Below are 27,018 nucleotides of genomic sequence, written 5' to 3'. Positions count from 1 at the left end.
GGAAATACGTTATGCGTCGCGGCGTCTGTCGTTTCGCGACTACCAATAAGCGACGCCCTGTCGACGAAATCTACTATCCGGCGTAGATAAGAGCCGCGGCCCGACGTTGAGTGGAGATGACGTTTCGCCGAAACGGTTGCGATGACGAGTTCGTTTCGATGGGACGCGACGGTCGAAATAATGCCACCGATCGAGCGTAATAATTCAAAATAAAAGAAGAAACACGGCCGGGAGAGTGAGAGGAGCTCGACCCGGCGTGGTTTAATAATGGGATAATTCGACGCAACGTTACAACGGGAATTCCATTTCTCCCTCCCCCCTCCCCCCTCTCTCTCTCTCGCTCTCGCGGCTGAACGACGTTGTGACTTTCCTCGTTCGTTTGCGCGGCTGGGAGCGTATCGTTTGAAAGCGCTTGTTTAATTATCGAGCGGAGCATAACCCGATTGACCCGAGGTCGCATCGCGCAGGATACGGAAAGAAAAAGGAGAAAATGTTTCAGGCTCCTGTATCCGCGCTGTGTCGCGCTGATACGGCGACATAACCGGTGCTGTCGCACGGCGAGACACGATTCGTGTATGCCGTGTGTGGCCCGGCAACAGCAACATTGTAGCGTCACGATCGTTTAATTGCCTTTTATCGTTTGCCTTTTACCGCACGCCCCATGCATATTGAATAAACGCGTCGTACGGCTATTAAACGGCCAACAATGCCCGAATGCGGCGGACGCACCCAACGACGAAACAAATCGCGTATTAAAAAGTCATATCGCGTCAACGACCGTCGCGCAAAAACCCGCGCTCGCTGGCGATCGAGCCCGGAGATGTGAAATTCAGCAGGCGATTATTCGCGATTATTCGCGAGAACGTGCGCGATAAAAGCCCGCAGACGCGATTCCGGGCTAATAAAAATAGGCGACTTTCCGCGGGACTTTCTTTCGGAAACCTCGCGAAAGAGAACACACAGGTTCGGGTTAGATAATGGAGAAAGGAACGGGAGTGTGCGCTTCGCGTACGTAGAATTGTCTCGACGGCACCGTCGGACGCGCATTGTCAGGGTCACGCTTAGGTGTGGTCAGTCATTGTTATGTCCTCCACGGTAATGCGTGTGTGCCGCGGCTGTAAAGCGAATACTTTAATATCTGTAATTCATGCCGCGTTGCAGCCGTACGTAATAGTAATACCGTGCGGCCAGTTATTTTCGTTACCTTATATTTCACTTCGCTCATTTCTCTTCGTTACTTTCCTCCGTTCCACCTCTCTCTCTTTCTCTCTTTTTCTTATCCAAAAGAAAGTATTCTATTTGTAAAGTGATTTTTCTCATAGTCTCATATTCTAAGCGAAGCCTTTTACAGAAAAAGGATTCCTCTTTCGACAAAGCGATTAAAGTGAACCATTCATCTAAAATTTATTAGACACATTATTCTGTTTTCCTCTGTTTTCAATTAATTTTCCTCTTATATGAAGGGGAATATGTTGATTTGAATGTCGGCTTCTTTTGTTCAGTCATGCTCTACCTCCAGCAGATATGAACGAAGAAATAACTATGTGTTCGTGGGTCAAAATATTCGGAACGCTTTTTGAAAAAGGTACGTGTGTTATTGTAGCATATTACGAGGATAATTTACCCAGATTTGGTCAAATACAAGGTTTATAGCCTGTTGCAAGAAGTTGAATAATATATTCTTTCTTTTAACTATGTTTCATACAACTAGTTAATTTCATTCCAATTAACTAGTATAATCAGTAAGAATAAAGTACAGTAAGAATAATAATCCTCTTAAAAAAGATTAAATAATTTGTATATAAAAGGAAATTTATATTAAAATCAATAAGATTTGCATTATACACGTAATACATATAATACATAATCTCTCTAACTTTAAGAATAATGTGTTTATAATATTTTTCTCTTAATCTTAGAGGAATCTTCTTGAGGCCATTATATGTAAGAATAAAATCCTCTAAAATTTAGATGATCCCGCTTGTTCTGAAATTACTTTTTCGAGAGGTGCTCCCTCTCGAAATCATCGTAACCCTGTAGCGATCGACACTAATTATCGTAACATTATACAGAGACAAACATGAAAGTCATGCGCGGGACCACGTCTCGTGATAAACAAATACAGCCGGCGTATATGCAAATACACAATTCGCCGGTGATCACTGATGTCTGATGTAACAGGTAATCATGCTAATTTAAATGAGCTTATGGGCTTGATTAATGGCTAATTTAAATGCGCTTATGGACTTGATTAATGACTAATCATCGACGGACTGTTCGAAATAACAGCAATATTATGAAACGAGTAACCCGCAGCGGTGCGTGCGTTGTCCCTGATCTCCAATACGTGCTCTCTCTCTCTCTCTCTCTCTCTCTCTCTCTCTCTCTCTCTCTGCTTCCTGTTTCTTATTCCTCATCTTTTCCTGGCTTGAGACATAAAGTTCGAGTCAAAAAGAGATCAAGAGAAAGAGACGCGGAAAGCAAAGAGCATACTGTAGATAAGGCTTAAAGCACCGTGTACGATTCGACCGATCGTGTTTTCATACGTTCGTTTCTTTCGTTTCTTGCGGTTCCGGCGCAAACATCTCTGTGCGTGTCGGGGAAGAATTCCAAGGAAGGAAACAACCGCACAATGTGCGGTCCGCGAGTGAATAATACGGGCGTATAATTAAGGGGACCCCCGATAACCTGCGCCGACGTTACGTCGTCGCCGCGCGGACGAATGGCGAAGGGGTTGACACTCTCTCGTCGGATGACCAAATACGGGAAGGGACGAAGTAGAAGTCGCGCGCGATAGGGAGTAACAGGTTTTCATACGCCGACACAAGACGAGAGGCCGGACACAAAAGATGGCCGTTCCGATCGAACGGCCGCGGAGAGCAAAAAAGGGTCGGGGCTCGCTCCGCGGCGATTCTATACGCGCGCTGCACGCGCCGCCGAGATTCCACGAAGCTCAATTGCTACCTAGCTATCGACAATGCCCATCGATCCCGCAATTGCCTCTCCCTTCTCCCTCCCGCGCTCACTCGCGATTTCCGGCACGTAATAATTTTAGGAAAACGCTGTAGAGCCAGATGGAATAAAAGGAGTCACGGACATGGAGATGGACTCATTCTCGTCCTGGTCGAATTGGCGGCGCGTGTAACTAGTGAAAAAAAAAAAAAAAAAGAAAGAAAGAAAATCAACAAAAACGCTTCGGCTACTCGTGGAAATTCGCGAACCCGGAAAACCCGAGAGAGAAATTTGACCCCCGCGCGCGCATGAGGTCTCCTAAATTTTCGTGATTTTCGAGTGTCATCAAGCTCGAGTGGCCATTTATTTCGACCACCCTGTAGAACCTTCGGTCGGTCCCGCGCGCCGAGACTGTCGAAAAAATCCACAATACAGCGGCTGCACCACTCCCCCGTGCGCGGTGTGCAGGGTCGAGCGCATCGTTACTCTTTCACTGACAGCTATGGCGTAAACAAGCCGAGCGATTCTCAGCCGAACTCGCGTGCGCGTGAACGAGCTGGCAGTCACGACGAAACCTAACCTAACCTAATCGGCCTAATCTCCGCGCGCCGGCTATCTGTCGCACGTAGGAAGAGAGTCGCCGTGGACGCATGTCACCTCGCCCGCGTGCTCGAAACCGCGTCAGCGGCTCTCCGCAGATCGAGAACGGAGAACAAAGTGCAGCATCGTCGACGCCGAGACGAAGCCCGCGAGGCGCGGCGCGACGCCGTTGTGTAAATAAAATGTAAGGAATGAGAAACCTCGTTCTCGTGTGTCTTGCGCGACGCGAGTTGCATCAGAGATATCGCCGAGTGAAGATTGAGATGCGATAAAGTAATGCCGTAATCTACGCGAGGAAATGAAGAATAAAACGTCATCTCGCCGACATATAATAGGACGCGATATTATAGAACTACATATATATATAACAGATTGATATTATGGTAATGATCGCAGCAGCTTCCGTTTCTTGAGAGCTATTCATACATTTTGGCTTTTTTATGCGTATAGAAAAAGATGGGAAACTAGATCGGAAAGAGAGCCGCAAACTGCACCGACAAGGCTCGGAGGAGAACCGAGAGACGAAATGTGAAAGTTGAGACAATATAGCGAAACGTTGCTTAATCAGAAGGCGGATGTGGTAAGATAAGGATACAAAAGGCAGGATATAAAAATAGGTAAATGCAAGTGAAATACGACATCCCAATAATGCAGCTTAAGGATAACGTACGAATTTGCACGAATTAATTAATTCTGCCGTCTACTCGCTTCTCGATACACTTTTACTCGCCGGAGCGTCGTACCGTCGCTTCGAACTGCTTCAACTTTGTTGTTGGGAACGCGAGACCACCTTCGTGTGGACAATACGACGCGGAGCAATGAGTCACCGATAGCTGGTAAATAACTATATCGAGTGTCTCTCTGGAAATCATACGCTAGGTTAGGTTAGGTTAAGCAGCAGCTATCGCTCATTTACGAACGTCAATCGGCTGTACGCGATTCCACACGAAGACCCGATCACCGCCGTTCGGTTATGTTCGGCTCGCGAGCCATTCAAACTGCTTGAATTTCGCGAACTTTCGGAATCTCTCGCGCCTGAAGGTATCTCCGAGCGGTTTGAATGATCTCAACCGTGAAGCAGAAAATGGCGATGTCGTCGCCGAGTGGACAAACGGCGAAACCGTCAATTACCGTTCGCGAGTGCGGGTTCCGGCAATTCCAAAAAGCGCATCCCTCTGATTTGGCCTCAATTTTTGAGGAAAGCTTCTCCTTAGCTCGCAAATGAAAACTCTAGAAGGATTTTTGACGACAAAGCCCTATTCACCCTCCCTCCCTCCTCTCTCAAAGTTTAAACTGTTTTTCTACTATATCTTCGAAAATATTAATTTTAGAGAAAAATGTTTCGGACAAAAAAGAAAGCTTCTGAAAAGTTCTACAAAAAAGGTCAGATGTATTATCAACCTAAATGTAATACTTTTGCCGTTATGTTGTAAAATAGCGGTAATTGTTTAGAATAGAGTCTTTTCCGCATTTTTATTGGGCCTTGTTGAAAAGATCTCCTTAAAACCTACAACATGTTTACACCACAATTATATATGCAGATATAATAAGTTAAGTTGGGCTAGGTGATAAATCTTAAGAGAACTTTTTCGATAATGTCCAAAAATGTATAAAGATACAATAAGTTAGGTTAGGTTAGGTTAGGATTTGTTTTTGGAGAGGGTGCGGGGGAGGGGCTTCGCCAAAAATCCTTCAAGGCTTTTCACTTTCGAGCTAAGAAGCAGCTTTGCTCAACAATCGAGCCCAATCGGAGGGATGCGCTTTTCGGAACTTTATCCGCGAGTGCTATCCCCCTGGCGAATTTCGCCCAATACGCGTGCTGGCCGAACAAGAAGTACCTTCAGGCACCGGTAGCCGTTCGAAGAGACCGGGCGTCGCTTCCGACGACTGTCCGAGCTCCAAACTCCGCGACACTGTCGCCTCGAGCTGTTACGAGTAACAACTCGATCGGCCGATGCATCGGAATCGACGCCAACTCCGGCCGCTTCGGGCGGCTTGCCACAGGCGAGAGACAACACTTACATCTGCGTCCTTAGCTCGCGCACACGATCCTCGCAGTACAGCAGTCGCGAGTGCCAATTCGATTGCACCGCGGCCTCGTAGTCGTCGTCGCGAGCGGAATCGCGATCGCTCACTCGCGTAACACTCTCGCGTAACGACCGTTGTGACTTGTTTAGCCGAGGAGACGACGCTCGGCAGACCGGCGCGGCGGGCCGACCGGGACACCGCGGCGAGGCGACCGGAGCAACCGACGAAAACACACGCCGCGAGCGCGTTCTCGATCGCCACGTACCGCCGCGCGGGAACATCGGAACTGGACTGCCGCCGCTCGGCAGATTCCGCCGTATGTAGGAGGGTGCGCGCGCGCGCGCGCGCGCCTCCGCTCGCTCGCAGCTGCCTTCACGGCGCTCCGGTCGCGCCGCGGCAAACCGCCGTCATACACACACACACGCAGAGCCGTGCGCGACGAGCCGACGCTTTTGCTTCGTTCGCCAGAACGGATCAGCTGATTCCCGCCTGTGACGCGCCAGCCGGCGACGGTAAGTGGAGGTAAATTCGGCGCCGGCCGTAACACTTTCCGTCTCGCATTGACGAGTCGTTTTTCGGCTTGAATGAAGCTTGCGAAAATGCAGCGTTTACGCGGCCATCTTGCCGCTCGCCGAGCGCTCGTTCGTGCGCGTCTTGGCGGAGTACTTGGCGTGTTCGCGGTTAATATCGTGGATTCCGAGCAGTTCGCCATTCAAAGCGACCTGAATCTGCATTTAGGAGCTTCTCCTCCCTCGGTTATCGTGGGACATACGAGCCGAGCACGCGCCGAGTCATCTGGTCAGAAATGAGAGATCGCAGGGAGAGCATCGTTAGAGAGAGAGAGAGAGGGAAAGAGGCAGGGAGGGTGAACGGTACGAGACACGACGATTGAGGAAAGGGGACGGAGCGAAAAGTGACGATGGCGCGGGAGGGAAAAACGAGCAACGAGCAGACTCGTTGACACGTGCGCTTCTGTCGCTCTCTCCCAGCTGGAGAGTTCATGGGGCCCCATAGAATGTTTACCGGAGACATGTCTACCGCGCGTGGTAAGCACGATTTGACTTTCCTTCGGAGAAACGCGACGAATATATCGCAAGGTGGAGAATCCACGAACATTGTCTGCGGGTGCATTCCGAATCGCATCCGAATGCAACATATATCGCAATAACACTAGACTATATCGTTTCGTTTTACGCATTCGCTTTGGCCACTTTCGTGCTAATATAATATATCTATCTATCTGTTACTTATTACATGTCAAAGGAAGATAGAGTAACTTTCAACAAGAAAGTGATAAAAAGGAGCGCAGCTCCACTGTTTCATACAATATGGCTTTTACGAAGAAAATATCTCTTTTTCTCTTAAGCAATATTTCTGATAATTATTTCTCATCTTCAATGAGAGTTAAACGTATCATGTTAAAAATATTTATGAGATACTTATTCATGCACAGGAAAATTGTTACTTTCATGTTTTTACATATATATGTTTATTTTTTGCAAACGTTGAAATTTCATATATGTTAAAACTTGAGATACAAGACAGTGCGTGAATCAAGCGTGAATCGGAAAGCACGGTGACTCTCTTACATCTTTCGCAATTTCGACGGCGCAAGCGAGTCTGGTAGAAACGAGGCCGCACGTCTGAATGTCGGTGGCTAAATATTTTGCCGAAATATTAAAATTGCACGCTCTTTTATCGGGCGTGCTGATATCATTGGCAAGTCCCGCTGGACGGAGCCTCAAGCGTCGCTCGACTCGAGCAGCTTTTCATTACTTCATCTGTTTTAACCGAGATAATCGTTGCCGATGCGTTTCGTATAAGCGCACTGCCTATGGAAAGAAAAACATGGCGCGGCGCTCGGACGTCTATAATTACGATTCGTCGTGGTTCTGCTCGCCTATAAATCGCGCGTACGACCGCGACGGTGAACGCGAGGGGAAGTCGTGCGACTTTCTGTTACCGATTACTATCGTCGCGCAAAAATTCGACGCGTATCCTCTCGCGAATTCGCCTACGCGTCGCGTGTCCCTTCGGATACTCCCCCCGCGCTGCCCCTTCTCTAATAGAATCTCGCGCGCGATCTACGCGTGACACGGGACGTACATCAGCCGCGAGCTAGCGGCTTCGTATAGGTCAAATCGGCGTAATTTCACTGACGCCGCGGAAAGGTGGCATCGTGCGAAAGTGCAAGCCGGCCGCCGACGCGACCGCACACAACCGGTTTCTACCAAAACAAATTTCGAGACGCGCTAGCGACGGCGAAAGCGGATCAATGTCGCGATAGACAATCAATGGAAGTGCATGTTCCGACTGTCTGAGGAGGCGCCGTCGGACCTGCGGCTATTGATAACGCGAAAATCGCGAGCGGACGACCGCCTCTTACAAGTAAACCTCGGGGGAACGTCAGACGCTTGTTCCTGATTTTTTTCCAACTTTTTTTAGTTATTTTTAATGTCAAAATATAAAGAAATCTGTTGTCATTTTTAGCTTAAATTGATTTTCTCAATTTTTTCGAAATTTCTAAAGTTGCTTGTTCATTTCTTGTTCATCTTTTATCATCAGATTTGGACGTTAAAATGAGCTTGTTCGCTGGATAGTGAGCCGAAAGATTACCCAACGTCGAATGTAGCGTAAAACTGAACACTTTTTCAACAATGACATCAGCCATATTAGATCCGCCATTTTGAATTTTACAAAATAGTTCTGATTCATAATCGGCGACATGCGGTGTGTGCAAGTTTCAACAAATCAGATATATATATTTTTAAGAAATATTATTTTAAATATGTATAAAATAGTGTGCTTGTGCAAAACTTGAAAAATTTCGAAAAAGTTGAAAAATTAATTTAAGCTAAAAATGATAACAGATTTCTTCATATTTTGACATAATAAATAACTATAAAAAATTGGAAACAAGTCGGCGTCTGTGACGTTCCCCGAGGTTTACACCGAGTGTGCGATTTCAAACGGAGGAGGAATTTGCGCGCAAACTCAAAGCGGCGGACGGAATCGTCGAGCGAAAATCGGATGTAGAAGTAAATCTTGTCGAGCGTCACATCATCTCAGCTGCGCGAATAAAAGAATGATATTTTTTTCTTTTTTCGTAAGATGGAGACGACGATCTTCGACACACGCGCGCGTTACTTTCGATTTCTCGGTGAGCCGAGCGGCCGTTCACGACTCGATCGTCTCGACGTTGATTAGCATGCATCGGGGACGGCCTGCAATTTGCGTCGAAGGAGAAAATTTGATTTATTTCGGCTGACACAATTTCTCCTCGCTTTTTCGCGCGTTCGTCATTCTTTTGAAAGCGCCGGCCAGCTTGACCTTCAAAAGCGCCACTTTAATAGGATCGATCTCTAGGATCGACTTCTCGCGCGCGCGCGCGCGCGCGATCACTACAATTTCCTCGCCCTGGACGCCAGCTAATTTTCCCGTGCGTGCGCATGCCACAGCTGTGCGTGCGAGATATAATTACGATTGCCCGATCGTCGCTTACCGTTCCGCTTTGAACGCGAGCGCAGCTGTATCGTTGATATTTTTCCACGGTCGATGGCCGTCCACGCGCGCGCGTTCGTTCATTATCATAAAAGCGACGCACAATTTCCATTACATCGAGAATGAAAAAGCACGTGAAAAAGAACGCGAATTGCTTTGTTCAAATGCGTCAAAGTTCCTCGGTTCAAAGCGGCCCTCTCGAAAATTCGACAAAATAACTCCGCAGTCAGTTTTGACTCGATGGCTCTCCCCTCCCGCTATGCGTCGCCTCGCAACTTCGAGTTCGTTCGCATACGCCAAATTCCTCGCGTTTACAATCACGCATTAAGAGCCCCCGGGGCCATTTATTATACGTTCGTTATTCCGAAGAGCGACATATGTTTCGTGACGTGAACGTTCCCGCCGGTTGAACGGACCAACGTCGTTTATCATCGAACCCGCATGGGTCGGCGTGCACTTTACCTACCAACCGATTTCACGTTCCCCCGGTATCACTTACCGCCGCTTCTTTCTCTCTTGGCGTACGATGGAGAGAGAGAGGAGGAGAGAGAGAGAGAGAGAGAGAGGAGAGAGAGGAGAGAGAGAGAGAACCGACGACGGTGCCACGGTTGCAGAGCGAAAATTATTTTTAGCGTCGCGGATGCCGCGCTGTCGGGAACGTCGCGAGAGAAGGACTCGGGGAAAACGAAATCGCGCAAGAATACTCGCGATTATCGCCAGCCGCCCACGTGCGATACGCGAAAACGCGATTCGCTTACGCGAATTCCACACGAGTCGACTTTCCTTCTCGGAATTTTACTTTCGCGTACGCTTTTTCCGCGGAAAGCGTTAAAGTTGCAGCGAGACGTTCTCGAGGGAGGGAGAGGCGAGATTGCAAATGTCGGTTTTCGCAGGCAAATAGACCAAGTCGTGCCCCGCGAGTTGATACATGTATAATTAACGCGATATCCGAGCGCCCGCCAAGATTATCCGCTCTCGTATAGGCGACGTCCAATATATTCTTCGCTGCCATCAATATTGAATGAAGCGTCACGAAGCCTCTCCTTTTTCTCCGGCAATGACGATGCGTCGAAGACCGGATTAGAAGAGGACTACTTTCACGGTCGAGGGAACGAACATTGCAGATCGCCATTCGAGAAATTGCTCCGGCTAGCCGATCCCGGTCGGCCGATATGTACGTAAATAATCGTATAAATTAGTTATCTGGTCGTGCGCGCACTTTGGCGCGGTTCGAAGGGAGAGAGATCACTAGCCGGTCCGAAAACGGCGGTAAAGTTCGCCGCGGAGCTCGATAGCCCTTGATAAATGAGATCGACGGCGAAGGAATTCCCGTTCGCGGTAACTTTGCCAATTTAGCTTGCCGAAGATTATTCTCCCGATCTCTTTATCTTGCCGTGACGCCGCGACAGGCCCGGCTATCGCGGCTCTCCTCGCGCGCGAAAACACATTCGCATTGCCTCGCGACGTCGCCAATCGCGCTTTCCCACGAGAAGCATGCGCGCGCGTGCGCGCGCGTTGAACTTTCCACTTTAGACGGAGTTTTTCGCGAAGATACCATACACGTACACGACGCAAAGAGAGGACACGAGGAGAGTTTCGAGACAGCCGAGTGCCTTTTCTCGCGCTCGTTCTACACTCTTTGCGTCTTTTTTTCAAGTCGTTAAAGAAAACGTCCACGAGGAGAGGAAATGAGAGTTGCGCGACCAATGCAACGAAGTTATACGTGCGCATTACTAGATATTAAGAAATATTCATTGCTTTAAACGTATACTCCAAATATGACGCGGTGCTCGAAAAGTGGTCCTCTAATTGACTTGAGTAGCGTCATGTTTGGAATACGACGAGCGCTCGGGTCTCTAACTTGTTCTTACTTAAAATCTCAAAGTCGCTGTTACGGATTTTCCATTCGTCGCTCTTGCGGCAAGTGCGCTTGCGAGAAATCGCTTCCGCGACGGAATAAATCGTTCGGGCGGCACGCCGTTTCCAGAAACGAGATAATGCTCTCCAGAGACTTTACAAGCTGTCGCTGCAATAATGAGGCGACTTATTACTTCAAGCCGAGTAGTTTCCTTTTTCCGACTAAACCGACCCGCCTGGTGCCGGACTCTCTCGACTTTCGCAGTCGGAGTCGCTGCCACCGGCGAAGTTACCTTTCTTACATTTCGTGTTTGATACTTTAATCAAGGCAGGAGGAAATGCAGTTAGTTTGAACGCTTTTTCGATGCCGCGCGAGCAACGCGCCTCGCACGTAAGAGAAAATGAATAAACACACACAAACTGCCGACGATTAACGACCAGAACAGTCAACTCGACGGACGTTTGCAAAAATCCGCCTAACGCGGAGAAAAAATGTTTATTCTTTTAATTTCGTTCAACGTTAAACGTATAAAATATTGTGAGTTCGAGTAATCCTTGCAAGAAATTATAGTCACTTTGACTCCTCCGCACGGAGAAAAATGTCTGATCGAATGATTTTCCGCTGAAATACGAATGATTGAAGAATTCTGACTGAAAAGACCAGAATTCTCATGAAGTTAACCGAAGAAATCTTAGTCATTTAGATCGAGTTCTGACCGACTTCGAGCGGAATTTCTGCGCCGTTCATATTTCACCGGCAAATTCTTCCATTCAACCAAACATTTCTCTCTCTCTCTCTCTCTCTCTCTCTCTCTCTCTCTCCGTGCGGTAGTTCTAGTGTTAAACCAAGAAGATGCGTACGCGAGTACGTCGGAATACCTCCGAGCGAGCGAGTCGCTCGCCGCGCTATTATTTTCGCTTTTATTTACCGTTGCCGGATCTCGATTGCCGACAGACGCGATAGCTCGGCGTATCGCGCGATCTCCTTTATCCGTAACGCCGATCGCACGGACGCTTCAGCGGAACGCACACGCGATAGTCTCTCTCGCGTACGTATCGATATCGGCGGTAAAAATTGCGGGAAGGCGGCGCAAGATATCGAGCGAGAGGCGCTTCTGGGGGCGCGCCATTATACGGGCGATTAATAGTTATCGGAGGTGTGCGTGCCCTCGGCGAGGCCGCGGCAGAGACACAGATTCTCCTCCTCCGAGGGCCGAATCCTCTTCGCTCGCGTTCACCGAATTTGCCGCGGAAAGCACACGGGGGCCATACGTTCTGTGTCTCTCTAATATGGTCCCTGATATGAGATTGTGCGCGATGAAATATGCACAAAAGCAAGTCGGCAAAGAAGTTCGGTCAAAATCACGCGGAAATCAACATCAATTTCAACAAAATCGACTTGATATCTCCAATATTTCATCGCGATGTCTGGAAGATGTGCAGATGTCGACGATCCAGTCGTTCGGCTTGCATCATGCTCGAGCCGTGCCGAATTTCATATCAGCTAGGCACCGACTAGATCATCAATAATCGGCCGACGCTTATAACAAATTGATACGTAAATCGACATCCATCAACGCGATATCGGCAAAACGTCGCGCGAATCTGCCGGTCCGAAAAGTCGACTCGATCATCAGGCTTGCGCGAGCCTGGGCGTTTCCAAAATCCCCGACTTACATACGAATGATTTAACGTCGCGCGCTTCGCACGAGAGAGCTCGTAGACGCGGCTGCACGTAAAACGCGGCGTATTACATTGGCGCATTAACCTGGCTCGCAGCCATGCCGCGTCGTAAATGCGCGCCAACAGTGCTGGCCGGGTCCTCTCGTTTTGTGATAACGACGTTGAAGGTGGAACGTTCACGCGTGCCGCGAGCCTGATAATTTTTCGGCCTCGCTCGCTGCTTGTTTCGTTCCCGTTGCTCGATTTCTGCCTCGCGAATCTAGTTCTCCCGCTGACTGCGAGTCAACACTCCGGGCGTGCACGGTGCTTTTAATAAGTTCCAACTGAGAGGGCAAACGGGCCGATCAGCTGGTTTAAGATCTCGTTTGAGAGACACGTGTTTTCTCCGCACCGAGCCGTTACGCGATGCGCTTCGGCCTTGAACTCGAAATTCGGCTTGAAAATTTAGCTTAATGACATTAATGGGGGGGGGGGAGGGGGTCGACGAGGTCTGATGACCTCGAAAGTACTTCAAACGCGGCAACCTCAGGTTTACTTCTCTAATTGGTTCGTCGATTGTACATTAATGTAGTTAATGGTGAGTCTTGCGCTCTGAATTCTGGTGCGAAGATAAATGGGCGCGGCTCAAGTCGCGGAAAAGGAGAAGAAACGAGGTATCCGAGACATTCGAAATCCATGCGCGATTCTGGACCTTCTGACGCTCGTCGATTGGCTTCATAAACGAACGAAGCGTGGCTTTAAGGGGGGAATTACATGCGAAGCAGGCCATTTTCAAGGTTATTTTTAGGCTATTTCAAGGGAATTTTTTTTAACAGAAACGATAGGATCAATGGACTTGAAATTTTTACAGCGTATTCATTTATGTTCAAAGTATAAAGTAAGTTTGTTGCTATCTATATGAAAAGTACACACAAAACTTTAAACGCGTTTATCTGAAAACACCATTTTCTTAAACTGTCGACGCTATTATGCAAAAGCTACTGAACCGAATAACTTGAAATTTTTACACAATATACAGTAGACATGTAATTTTCGCCCTCCCCCTCCTCGAACAATATACAGTTATATTTTATTTTATTCATTTTTGTTAAACATAATTACAGGTTGAAAAAAGTTTCATTTTCGATACTACTATAATTACAAATCGTATCGGTTCTTGTGATGCAAAATAAAATTTATTTTATACTTTGAACATTATTGAATACACTGTGAAAATTTCAAGTCCATTGATCTTACCGTTTCTGTTAAAAAAAATTCGTAAAAATAGCCTTGAAAACGGCCTGCTTCGCACGTAATTCCCCGCCGTCAAGAAGCAACGCCTTCCGAATTATGAATTACCGCACGGCGACGCCGGCGGACGCGAGGCGTTTCCTGCGCAACGCCGGGAATCCGACGAGAGACGGCGGAGCTCGGATTCGGTTCTGAAACTTGTATCAATGAAATCGTGCCCGCATTTCCTCGGGCCGCTCGCCAAGAACTAATCCCCGCGCAGGCAGAAGTTATGCACGAGGCGTTACGTGCCAAGGAAGTTGGCCACGCGACCTGCTTAGTGAAATATTAAACGACGCCGTAGTAGAGAGAAACTTTAAAGAAATTCTGACAGTGATACGATAATGTTTCCCAGCTTCTCATTAGGCTCGGTACCGCACGGAGTCTCGTTTAATCGTTCATGACGCGCAGCACATTGAGGAAATTTCATGCATCTTAATATAGAATTTGCTCCAACGCAAACTTGTCCCGACGCGATGCTCGAGCGAGCCGAAAGCGATATTAATGCGTGGATATAAATTAGACGGAATTATGCATTGTTTGGCCGAGTGCCCTAATTGCTTCCTCGCGAAAATCAAGTTCAATTATTTTCACTGACATTGCCCTTCCTCTCAACTGAACTCAGACTCAGGCCGTTCCCGCTAGAGTTGATGTTATTTGGTTAGGAAAAGTAATGGCACTAAAAGAGAGGAATTAAATTCTATTTTTCAACGTTCGATCGTGTGTCGTTTCGTTTTCCTTTTTTCCTTCTCTCCTTCTACGGTTCGACCGGGTCGGGGATGAAAGTTAAACGACTTTCTTGCACGGCGTTATTATCGTCGTGAAACATGTCAAGCGCTAGCAAAAGAGAACATTTGATACAATCTGCGGGGAGCAATGGCGAGAGAGAGAGAGAGAGAGAGAGAGAGAAGGCAGGAAGCCACTACTTCCTTCCCATGTTGACGAAGAGAGGTGAAAAAGATGATTGAGGACAAACGCGAGAAAGTGACACTTCAAAGTGACGTCTCAAAGGAGACTGCGATAAGAGCACCTGCTAAACTTGCACGGCCTCTCGACGACGTCGGTCTTCCGGTTCCGGTACGCGTGTGATTGAAAACAAAACTACAAAGTTGCGTGTTTTCACATAACGCCGGAAACGACTCGCATCGCGTCTCGATATCACGGCCGATCGTAATAACGCGCGAGTTATCGCGCGATTTTTAATCCCGTCATTACGGCGATGAGCCTCCATCGCGATCGGAGGGACTACGTAATTCGCGTAGAAACCGATTGTTGTTTCACCGTACATTCACCGGGGCTTTCGTTCATTCCTCGTTCACGAGAGGCATCATTTCTCTTACGTGCCCGTCGTCGTTGCACGCTTTAATAATTCATGGACTCCCCTTCGTTAGAGGCCAATTTCACTCCATCGTGAAATCCATTTCGTCGGGAGTGATATTTATCACGACACCGTCGGATTTGACAGTTTGACATCTGAGAAAGCGTGCGAGGGTTCAGACACGCGATGAAAAATTAAGCGGCGCATTATACAACACTAAACTATCCAAAACGAGTCCACACGGAGTCTCGGACTTTTAAGCAACAATTACGACACGCGACTGCCATGCGGCACGACTGAAACCGGAAAACCTAGAAAATGGAACTTCGCTGCACGTGTTGCGCTGCACGCGTGATACCCCGACATTGTACTGACACCCGTTCCCGATATACCCCGAAGAGTCGCTGAGGACCTCGAGTCGACAAGTCGATTCCGTCGAATTATGCGTCGGCGCGAGATCATAAGACAGTCACGCGGGAATGCAGGCCCGCGCACACGAGGGAAATTGGCTCAGGACCGAAGGACACGCGGCGAAGGACGAGATGCCGGAGACCGGAGGAGGTGCGCGTCTGGCGAGAAGGGAAACCGCGAGGACGAGGAGACGCCCGTCGCGTTCGTTCATTCGTTCATCGCGTGTCCGCAGCTGATGCGTGTCACGCGCACACGTAATGCAAACGGCCGGAAACGCGCACGGCCGCGTTCACGGATGGTCACAAGCCGAAGCCGCGAGCGGAATGCGTGCCGCGTGTGCGGCAATTTGAATAATTAACAGACAGGCTGGTTTCTCTCGTCGGGGATATCCCCGCGACGAGCCGCGAAATAAAGGTCACTTGGTTAGGCTGTCGACAAAAACGAAGGTTAACGAGGACCGAATCAATTCTGACCGCGCAGCGTGAAAATGTCACCACTTTTTATTTTATTTTATTCTTTTTTTCAAACGATCGCGCAGAGTGCAGCCGAGGCGACCTCGCTGACGCGGCGCGGCGGAAGGGGGGAGAGAGAGAGGAGAATTAGCGTGCTTTTTTGCGGAGTGCAATTGGCAGCGCGATTTGCACAATGCTCGAAATGAAGAACGGTGAATTAATCGAGTTCGTTATGTAAAGTGGAATTACGCTCTCGTTGATGCACGGCTGATGCGCGAAATCAACGCGAATGTTTAAAAATTTTTTTAATTGTGCAACGTTGCGGACTGTGCACAGTTCGCTTCAAGTTGCAAGTGAAGTTATGATGATATATATCAGTAGTATAATCAGTAATAAAACAAATCATAAAGTAATAATCAACTATCGACACAGCTTATAATTATGTCCTAATACTAATTCGTGGTATCCACAAATAATATAATTACGATAAAATCACACGGGAGATTTCAGTTAAACGTGTAAATCCGCAACGTGTAAATCGTACGAAATAATTCGAGAATAATGAAGTAACAATATTTACCATTATATTCACAGCGTTTTAAGCAATTGTTTATAACTGCCCTCATTTAGTGGATCGAGTCGAAAATGAAAAATTCCAACAAGGTTGTCGGATATTTACTTTCATCAAATTAAATACGCGGTAAAATGGCTATTGCAAACTCAAGTCAATAATATATGTAATATAATAATGGGACGAATATGTCATACTAAAAATAATAAACATATCGTATTAAATTCTATTTCAAAATATTTCACGAGAAAATATAATAGATTCAAAGAACGAGAGGGTTAAAAGGTGCTCTTCCGACTCAAGCTAATATTTCGTACGAAATCAGTGCAATTTACATAAAACACGCGTGCATTATATAAATATCGAATAACGCCTTATGAGTGTTTAAATCTTGCACTTACCTTTTTATGAGGAAATGCAATGAAGTCCCTCCGCCTCGGCCGCATCTCGAACTGCAACGTCCGGAACACCGAAGAATCCAATCTCCGCCCTGTGTTATCCCTTTGCTTGCACATCACTTCACAATACTTCACTCGCCACGCGATAAATAATGCTTATATCTTAACGACGTGTAACGAGGGTCTCGCGACTTGGACGAAAAGCTCCAACCGATGTCGAAGCGATAACACTCGAGAGTTGTGAAAAATTTTCACGAACGATGACCGCGACATTTCTACGAAGGACCCTCCGTGATGTCGCTATGAGATTTATTTCCGCAACACAAATTTAATTCGTGTATAAATAAACGATTAACCCGAATCACGCGATAGCACGACCGAATCGGCGACGGAATAGGAGAAGTATGGCAATCACGATGACTGCCAACCTATCAATGCGCAATTAAATATCATCGAGCACAGCCAAAAGTCCCATTCACCGGTTGGCGTATTCGTCAAGTGTAAACAAAGTCACGCGCGCAAAAAGTTTTTCTACATTCGCGTCTGATGTTTTGTTCCGCTATTTACACTCGGTAATACTACGTACGTCCCGAGCGCGACATTGTGCAACGTGACAAAGAAAAACACGACATCGCGACAACCGCGGAATCTACGCACACACACACACACACATGCGCACGCGCGCAGGAATGGGTGATAATAAAATATATAAAATTATTGCGTTGAATAATCTTCGACACATTTTATCGCGTGAATTTTACATCCGCGATATTTCGACAAATTTTATTTAACGAGATTTTTGTTTGCTCGGGAAATGTAATTGTGAAACATGAAAAATGTGGACATAACAGCGAATGGAGGGAATATATCGCGGGAAGAAATATATGCTCTGTCTATTTTTATCTTTTTCCGGTTTATGCTGTAAAATTATTGGAAGGAATGATTTGTTCAGCACGATCCTCTAATCGTTACGAACAGCGCACGAAATGCACATCGAAATTGCTAATAGATTCGCTATTATTTTACGCGAGCTGATGAATCTCGCAATCACGGTCATTTATAGACTTTTTGCATATTTTTGTATCGGCTGCAATAACGTGCTCCAAACAAACACGAAGCTTGAATAAATTCCATTAAAATGTTGTAGAGGTAAAATTCGACAAAACATGCGGCAAACATTATTTAACGTAATAATTTTTCACATGTTTCGCTATTCCTTCTTGCACGCGTTGACTCTGCGGGTCTCTTATTTACATTTCCGTATACACGACGTACACGACTTTGTTTACATGTCATGAATACACGTTGGTCAAAGAAAGGAAATCGTTTACACTCCGCGATACTTTGTTTAATCGTTGATCAAACGTACTGATAGACTGACAATTCTCGCGGTTTCTAGTTTTGCGTCTTCTACACGGATGTTGCGTCGCAATTGTCTTTCTCAAAAAGAATAAAATTTTTCATTGAATAAAGTTCGTGTAAGTTAAATTCCTGTCGCGAAAGTAAATCTTATAGCGATATCACGGAGCAATCTTTGCAAACTCACCGCGAAGCGTTTTTCATATCAATATGGCGCGGCAGCCCTCTCCAAAATATTGTGGAACCCGACTTTGCGTAAGCAGCGCGGAATGTATAGTGAACTCATCGTGCACGTGTGTGTGTGTGTGTAAATTTTATACTTTTCACGAATTACTCACGCGCAGACTCGAAAAACGGACGAACCTGATCGCGAATCAGCCGATCTAGTGAGTCAGCGCCTCGCTGTGATTGGTCCGCTAAAAGTCGACAGTCGAGTCGGCTCTCACGGTTGATTGTTTGATACGAGCTTTGCAACGCTGTCGCGCATCGCGCTAATAGACTTCGTCCTTGACGAGCGGGTCGTTTTGTTTTTATTTGATGTGCGAATCGCGGGCCGCGAAGTGCGTCTCGGAAATGCCGCGAGTGTTTTAGAACTGCCGAGATTCGTGTCGCGAGAGACATTCGAGTGTTCGCACGGTCCGATTTTGTTCGATCATCGAATTTGTACGTATCGTTCCGACATCGAGCTCCGGCTCGCGTCGCACGATGATACTAGTCACACATCCGTTAAAGTGTGAGTTATTAATCGCGTCGCGAGTGAAGTGCAAGCAACGTGGGACGAGATGGCCGGAGACAGAGAGTCTGGACCCTACGATGTCCCGGATGTTGGACGACGCAGTTGGAGATGCAACATGGAGGACCTGACACCGCTTCAATGGTGAGTACGAAATTTAAACGCTGACGAGGCTTTATTATATGCGTGTTAGCATTAATTCCGTACGATATATTTGGTCGAGTCAAAAATAATCTTTGTCTCTTTTTCTTTTCTTGGAATTTATGGAAATCTTATGAAATATTTTACGATGGGATTATTATTAATACTTGACTTGAATTCGCAAAAAATAATTTTATTCTTGACTCAGTCCAATAAATAGTGATAATTACACACTGCTACTTAAATATGCAAACGCGATGATTATTGATCGCGCGAATTATTTGATTTGTTTCACAAGATATGAGACTGATTAACAGCATTTTGTGCGGTCTATTATAAACTGTATTGACATATTGACGATGTATTTTGCTATGTGCTATTGATATTTCTTTTACTGATGCTGGCGTTATATTTATTGTTGCATTTTCGTTTGCGACTCGAGTCGAAACGAATTCTACGCGAATGGCCAACAATTACATAATTTCGATAATTCTTGCGCTGATTGAGGAAGTTGCACGATTAGGTTAGCCGCGGTGTCTCGGTTGTATTCACAGAGTTATCGCCGTGTCGAGATCGAACAGCCCTTCAAGTTGCGAACGCGCTGAGAATCGCAGATCCTCGATTGTGCATAACGCGGAAGAGCATCCCGCGTTTTTATTTTTTTTTCCTCCACCAGCGGACGCGTAGGAAACATGACGGATCGGCTGGTGGTTTCCCTCGTATCGCGATCTGAACGGAATCACACGGGTGATTCTTCCGCTCTTAATCAGAGCGAAAACCGCGAGATCACGCCTCTCAGGGCAACCGCGAACACAATCGTAAAGGCGGGTCGAACCGCGCGCGCATATTGGATCCTTCGGAGCTTCTTCTTCTACCACGATCGCCGCCGCCGTCGACGAAGGCGGCCGACGTCGTTTCTCGCGCGCGCGGCACAATCGCACTCGTAATTAACATTCCCAGGAAGTCGGCCTTGATCGTAAAATTGATACTAGCGGCTAATTAACTTCGCAGGCTGATTAACTGAGCTTTACCTTCATCAGCGTCCTCCACTGTTATCCGCGGCGGGAACACTTGCCCCCTCGGCAGAGACTGTGACTTTAACTCACCTGCAACGAGAGAAAGAGAACAAAACGATATTATCGGAAACCGCAAGTAGTCTCACCGTGATTAATGATCGCTTATCGCTCGGTCTAAATCAAATAGAACGCGGTCGAGACAACGTGCGCGCGCGCGGCTATTCATCGTCGTAACGAACGTTTACACGATCCGTCCCTCTTTATCGCGAATGTTTCGACGGAAGAATCGAATCGCGGAGAATCGTGGAAAGCGACTGGCACCCTCGATATTTGCCGACCGAGTCCAATCAGAGCGCTCGTATTTTTACGCGCTCCTCGGCGGCAGTCACGGCGGGATTATCGCTTCAATCGCGTCGCCTTTCTCCCCATCGAGCGTGCTCGTCGACACCCCTCGCACGAAAATGAACGAAAACGTTTTCATTGAACCCGGCCGGACTCGCACGATCGGACGTGCCGCTGGCCGAGAGCCCAATCCGGCCAATTAAACCAATTTCGGCGACCCTTCGGCCACGTCCACGGCCACGTCGGAAACGGCTTCGGCGATTTTCTCGCGACGTCCTCCCCGTCGTCCTGCGGATGATGATCCGCTCTCTCGGGTCGACTCTCGTCGCGACGAGCGCGAGCGTGCGTGCGCGCGAGCGCGGAATTACGCGAGGCAATTAAGGCCTCTCGCTCCTCCGGCCCCGTTGATCCGTCGGATCAATCTTCGGGTCGCGACACTTCCCCGAACAGCCGCTGATGAGGAGCGTCCTCATGAGGACGGGAACTTACACGCGACGTACTCTTGCGCATTTCCGACACGTTGCGGCCGTGTCATTATCGCGCATTTGCATAATTCCTCGTAATACCGCGGGTATGCTCTCCTCTCCGCATTTGCGCCGTTGTATTTAGCCAACACGCCCCCCTGCAATTACACGCGGTAATGATGTAGAATTAATTTAGCGTTTAGCGGAAAAAGAGCCGCGGGGAGACAATGTCGCGTGTGCTTTTCAGCGTAGCGCGGGCGCGTTTACAAAAGCCGTCGTGCGATCGCCTCTCTTTCTCCGCGTTATTCTGCGCTCGTAATTACGTTTGTTCCGCCTGGCGCTCACGTCCTCACGCGTTTAGCCAGCGAAATCAACGTCGCGACGATTCGCTCGTTGACGCGATTCATTCCGAAAGACGAGCAAAGCCGATGCAAGCGTGGCTCGATGTTCAACGAACGGTCGTGTTGCAGCTTCGTTAAGACGCGCCGCGTGGAATTCGACGCTCGCTTTCCAGCGGCAGCGGCGACACAAATGAGGTCGCCGATAATTAAATCATCTTTGACTCCTGCCTATTGCGCGCGTAAACCGACGATTCGTCTGGCGCGAGAATGGTTCACCGACCGGCTAATTCACGCGGTTCGCGAAACGGATTTTTGCGAGTCATCTTTTGGCCCCGAGAACGCTTTGAAGAAGCCGTGCCTGAGAAGAGAGCACTCGACTAACAAATCGGACGCGCGATTAACAAGGAAGCGACTGATAAGGATTTATGTACGAAATAAATATAAGAAAGAAGTAAAAATTACTTTAACGTTTTAATAAACTCGTCGACGCATGCAATGTTCGGACGTGAGTTTATCTGAACATAAAATATACCGAGTTTATCGAAAAATTGAAGTTAGTTTTTACTTCTTTGCGTCCAAAAAAAAAAATTCCATCTGTAAAGTAATTTTTCCCGTAGTCTAATATTCTAAGCAAAGCCTTATACAGAAAAAAAATTCCTGTTTCGATAAAGCAATTAAAATCAACTCTTCATTTAAACTTTATTAGACGTTATTCTAACTGTTTTCCTTTTATCTCAAAAGGATTTTCTCTTATATCAATTAATTTTCCTCTTATATGAAGAGGAATATATCGATTTGAATGCCGGCTTCTTTTGTTCAGTCATGCTCTACTTCAAAGGAACTGAAAGTACAGGATCTTTAAAAAACGTCCAAGAGGTACTTTCGCCAATTTTTGAGATATAGCAAAAACGGCCAACGCCATTCGAAAGAAAATCGTTTGTACCCGTTTATACCTCTCTTCAAATCGTCTGGGACCTCAAAGGGATCGGAAGTACGAAAGTAACCTTCCGCCATATTTTAAAGATCCTGTACTTTCGGTTCCTCTGAGATACAAACAGGTGCAAACGATTCTCTTTCGAATGGCGTTGGTCGTTTTGCGATATCTTAGGCTTGCTTGCTGGCTATTTTCCTCCTCCCCCTATCGTTTTATCCTTCGAAGTACAAACGAAACAAAAAGTAGTACAAACAGGTACAAACGAAGTACAATCGAACCGTATTGCGAATTTTTTTTTTTTTTCATCAAGTTGCTTGTCAGGTTCACATCGGTAATCGCGCGAGAGCGCCAAGACGCGCTCGATCTCTAAGGCCACCGAGAAGAATGAATTGTCACGTAGTCTCGCCGTGGCGTGCGCGCTCCTAATGACTTCTGCAGAGGCGAATTTCGCATGTCGAGAGGCGTGCCCGCGCGCTTTTCGCCACTCGTCGTTACCTCAGGACGGGATAGCTGTATAACCGTTACAGACCGTTAATTGTACGTTCCTCTCGCATCTCCTATCTGCTATCTAACATCTCCTGAAATCGGTAACACTTCTCACGTTGCGCAACGGTTAAGAACGCCGGTGAGAAAAGCGCGCGACTATTCGGAACGAAGTAGATCGCGTCTAGTAAGCGGCAGAGCTGCGCTTCCGCGGGATCTCCGTGCTGGAAATGCTGAAAAAGACAATTAAAGGATTCGCGATGGGGAGGTAAATCTGCCGAGTGCAGCGGCTTGATTGAACCCAATGAGCAGGAACGAGCACGATCTCCGACACTGCGCGCTGGGAAAAATAAGCTCGCTAAATATTCCGACGCCGAACGGTCAGACGGAGACGCAAAGCGCCGTCTCAAATATCCGTGTGATCCGCATCGTCGTGGGTAGCTTTCCTTAGAGAATGATCTAATTATTTTGAACGGCGTGCTTTATTGCGGACAGCCGGCCCTCGCACTAATGACCGACGAGTCGCTCGAGGAGACCAGCGCCGTTCATCTCCTCCGTCCGCCGAGCGCGCACCTCGTCCGCTTTAATATTTCTTTTTTTCAGCAAAGTCGCCTTTGTCACGTAGGCACGAACGCGAGATTAATCGCCATAGAGCGAAACCAGGTCACCCTGCGTAACGAGATGATCCTTTTTGCTCCGCGGAATGGCGTCATGTCATTTATTCAGCGTGGCGCGTCGCGCACGCGGGCGCAATCGAGTTTGGCTTCTGCGTGAAATAGAATTTCACCGCGGCATAACGGGGAGACCCCGACGAGCGGTTTTAACGTAAAATAGATGTACGAGGAATTCGGAGAATACGTGCCGGATGAAAACTCACCGTCGCCGGGAAGCGATGACAAATTCATCCCCGAGACGTTCACGCGCGGATCGAAAATGCACCCCGAGACGTGCACGTGTCTGTGAAGTTAGCACGACGTTTTAAAAATTATTAAAAAATAATGTTAGTTCCAGTAGTATTTTTCATAGTTGTACAGTTCCTGATAAAAATAAAAAAAGTTCCATATTCTTCATACCAAAAAATCGAAATTGAAAGAATGTCGTGCTAACTTGACGTTTTCCAGCACGATATAGTCTCCTCTAAAGTACAAGAAGCTGGTGAATAATACACTTTTTGACGAAAGTTCCCGTTAGTTCTAGTAGGCTAGTTCTATAACTATGAAGCATTCCAGAACAGAATTTCAATTAACAATTCTGTAGAATTTTAAATATTGGCCGCCAGCACGACACTCGGCGAAAACATGTGTCGTACCGTCGACTTCTTATACTTCTGACGGTAGTTCTAGCTTGTTCTATTCGAGTTCTACACAATTCAACCATTTTCAATCATTGTTCCGCCGTATAACTATTTTTAAATTCATTTTAACTTCTGGCGCCAGCATGAACACTCTCTCAAAAACTCTCGTCAAAAAGTGTATTATTCACCGGCTTCTTGTATTTTAGAGGAGACTGTGTCGTGCTGGAACGTAAAAGTAACACGACGTTTTTTCAATGTCGATCTTTTGGTATTAAGAATACGGAACTTTTTTTTTATTTTCATCTTTTAATTTTTTTATTTTTATCAGGAACTGTAGAACTATGAAAAATGCTATTGAAACTCACGTTGTTTTTTAATAATATCTTTAATAATTTTTAAAACGTTGTGCTAACTTCACACAGACACGAGACGAACGCATGCGCGAGATTTCAGCCTCGCATACGATCGATTCACATTTTGTTTATTTTTATCCGTCAACCGGCAAGTTGTATTTCTCACAAAAGTGCTCAAACTGGCAAACTAATAGTAGATTCTTGAAGGTTAAGCAGTGCCATTAAAATGTTGTGTAAAAGGGGGGTTAGTTTAGGTCATTGTTTTTGGAAATGTGAAATCCAAATGTCTCAAATGTGATTAAAAATCTTTAAAGTATTTTTTAAGTATCTATTTAAAGGAATTTTTTTCTCCTTTTTTCTCTTATTTTTTTCTTTCCTTTCTTCTTTTCTTTCTTTCTTTCTTTCTTCCTTCCTTTTCTTTTTTTACTTTTCTTTCCATTTTTAATTGTATGAGAATCTCTTACTCGTTATACTATTGTCTCAATTATTGTATACCAAAGCAGTCAGACCCGTATATTATTAATAAAGAAAAAATAAAATAAAGTAAGAAAATCGCGAAATATAACGAATACGTTATACGGATAACACTTTGTTTTGGTCATTTATATTGCTTTAAGGACTCGCCATTTCGGATCGTCATTTTTGAAAGCCACTCAAAAAGAGCGAGCTCAAAAACCTTAGAATACTCGATCCTGGAAATATTCATCTACCAGAAATATCACGCAAAACGTACAGCGTTTCTCGCTCATACATTCTTCCCGTGGCAATTATATCGCGCCGAATCGACGATTCGTCATTCAATTTCAGCAACGTTAATTGTAGTTAATCGCGCGTGAATTAATTCGCCATCACTTTGATCTTTATTTGCGTCGGCACTCGCGGCATTCGTGCCAACGCGACCGGCACAATCCGCCCCGTTTCGATCGCGCTGTATATATACGGGCGGACTAATAAATCGTTCCGTTTAATAATTCAACGCTCGGCGAATTAACCCGCGCGATTAATCGCGCGACGGCGCGGTGGCGGAGCAGAGAGAGAGAGAGAGAGAGAGAGAGGAAAAGAGAGACAGCCGCGGAACGAGGCTCGGAAAGCGCCAAGGATATCCTCTCGCGGCGCCGTAATTGCACACCGCTTCGCCTTTTTCTGCTTGAGAAACCGGGCCGCATTTTTCCTCTTGCTTGGCGAATTAGCCCGAGAGCTTGGTGAGTTTCTTGGTCATTGTTTCGCGTTCTCGTTGCGTTTCTCGCTTCGTCCCGTCCCGTCCCGTCTCGCAGTCTCGCTCGTCGTCCTTTTTGCGTAATCCGGTGAAAGCCGAGCGTCGAGCGCGCGCGCCTTCTCCGCCAATTTCCACGCGCTCGGTCTACTTCCGCCGTGCTAATCCGCGCGCGAGATCTTCGAGAGATCTTCCACACGTGCTCGGCCAGGTAGCCGAGAGTTCGCATGGAGACCTGCCGCGCGTTTCGCAGGTCTCGCAGCAGGGCCTCGCGTTCAATTGTGCGTGTCGTATGCACGATCCGCCGCAAAATCGAGTCCCCTTTCACTCTTGCGAGAAGTCTCGCTGCGACGTGGCAAGCCGAGATAATTATTCGATGCTTCAGCGCGCCGCGCTGTCGGAGATGAAAAAGGAAAAACGTGGGGCGGAGAAAGAGAGAGAGAGAGAGAGAGAGAGAGAGAGAGAGAGAGAGAGAGAGAGAGAGAGAGAGAGAGAGAAAGTCCCAATGACGACGACGATGACGACGACGACGACGGTTGACGATATCACGTCGTTCCCTTCTGCGACTTCTACTTTTTCCTCCGTCCGATAACGCACACCTCGTCAGGCACGTTTTGTTCCGTCGCTCTCGCACGTTTTTATCGCCGCGTCGTGCCGCGGCGAATTTGATGCGGGTATTAATTAAAAGCTCGCGTCTGGAAATCGATAATCCCGCCTCTCTCGATCGAGCGCGTCGCGTTGGCCGCTTCGCGTCCCGCCCGGGATTTTTCTCGTTTTTCGATTCCGCGGATAGGCCGCGAATGTGGGTCACAGTTAGCGAGAACGCGGCTGCCGCAACGCCGCATCGAAAAACGAAGTCTCTCCCCCTCTCCCCCCCCTCTCTCTCTCTCCCGCTCTCTTTATCTCGTTCCTCGGCCCAAAATTCCGGTCGTAAAACGCGGCGTGACCGTGGATCGAGCTATATTGCGGCTTTCGCTGCAGCAGTTTCCGCCTCGTTCGCGAGCGACGGGACGCGTAAAAATACACCGCTGGCCCGATTCCAACCGACGATCTTTCCGCGTAAACAGTGGGAAAATCGTTCCACCGGCCTTCGATGCGATCGAGTCGAGGAGGGAAGGGTACGCCTTCCTCTCGCCACGCAAACTCCACGGACGAGAGAGCGAAACTAATTTTGGCCGGTGGCTGCTCGTCGGACTGCTCGCTGCGGGAGGAAACGGTCGAAGAACGAATGTCGGGAATATTTCCGCCCTCGGCTGCTCGCGATTTTTTCTAACGAGTCCCTTGAATTTGAAAAGGAATACTCCG

At 47.2% G+C, this 27,018-nt stretch overlaps 1 protein-coding gene across 5 annotated transcripts in view; it reads right to left on the bottom strand.

The window, feature by feature from the left end:
• raskol (Ras GTPase-activating protein raskol) overlaps window positions 1-27,018 on the bottom strand; it is a 264,298-nt gene that overhangs the window by 134,359 nt on the left and 102,921 nt on the right. For 2 of the 5 annotated variants that reach the window (XM_025300973.1, XM_011152691.3), the window contains exon 1: window positions 5,575-5,866. The exons of 2 other annotated variants lie outside the window; for them this stretch is intronic. Coding sequence is in view for 1 of the 3 variants with exons in the window: in XM_025300972.1 (XP_025156757.1) it covers window positions 20,305-20,379 (75 nt within the window). In the remaining 2 variants the exon portion in view is untranslated. Of the gene's footprint in view, window positions 1-5,574; window positions 5,867-20,304; window positions 20,380-27,018 lie in introns of those variants that run through there. One more of the 5 variants, XM_025300972.1, reaches the window with a different exon arrangement.

This window comes from Harpegnathos saltator, unplaced genomic scaffold (assembly GCF_003227715.2).
Source record: "Harpegnathos saltator strain DR-91 unplaced genomic scaffold, Hsal_v8.6 scaffold393, whole genome shotgun sequence".
NCBI classification, from domain to species: domain Eukaryota; kingdom Metazoa; phylum Arthropoda; class Insecta; order Hymenoptera; family Formicidae; genus Harpegnathos; species Harpegnathos saltator.
The sequence above is the reverse complement of the archived record's forward strand: the minus strand, read 5'-3'. Positions and strand labels throughout refer to the sequence as shown.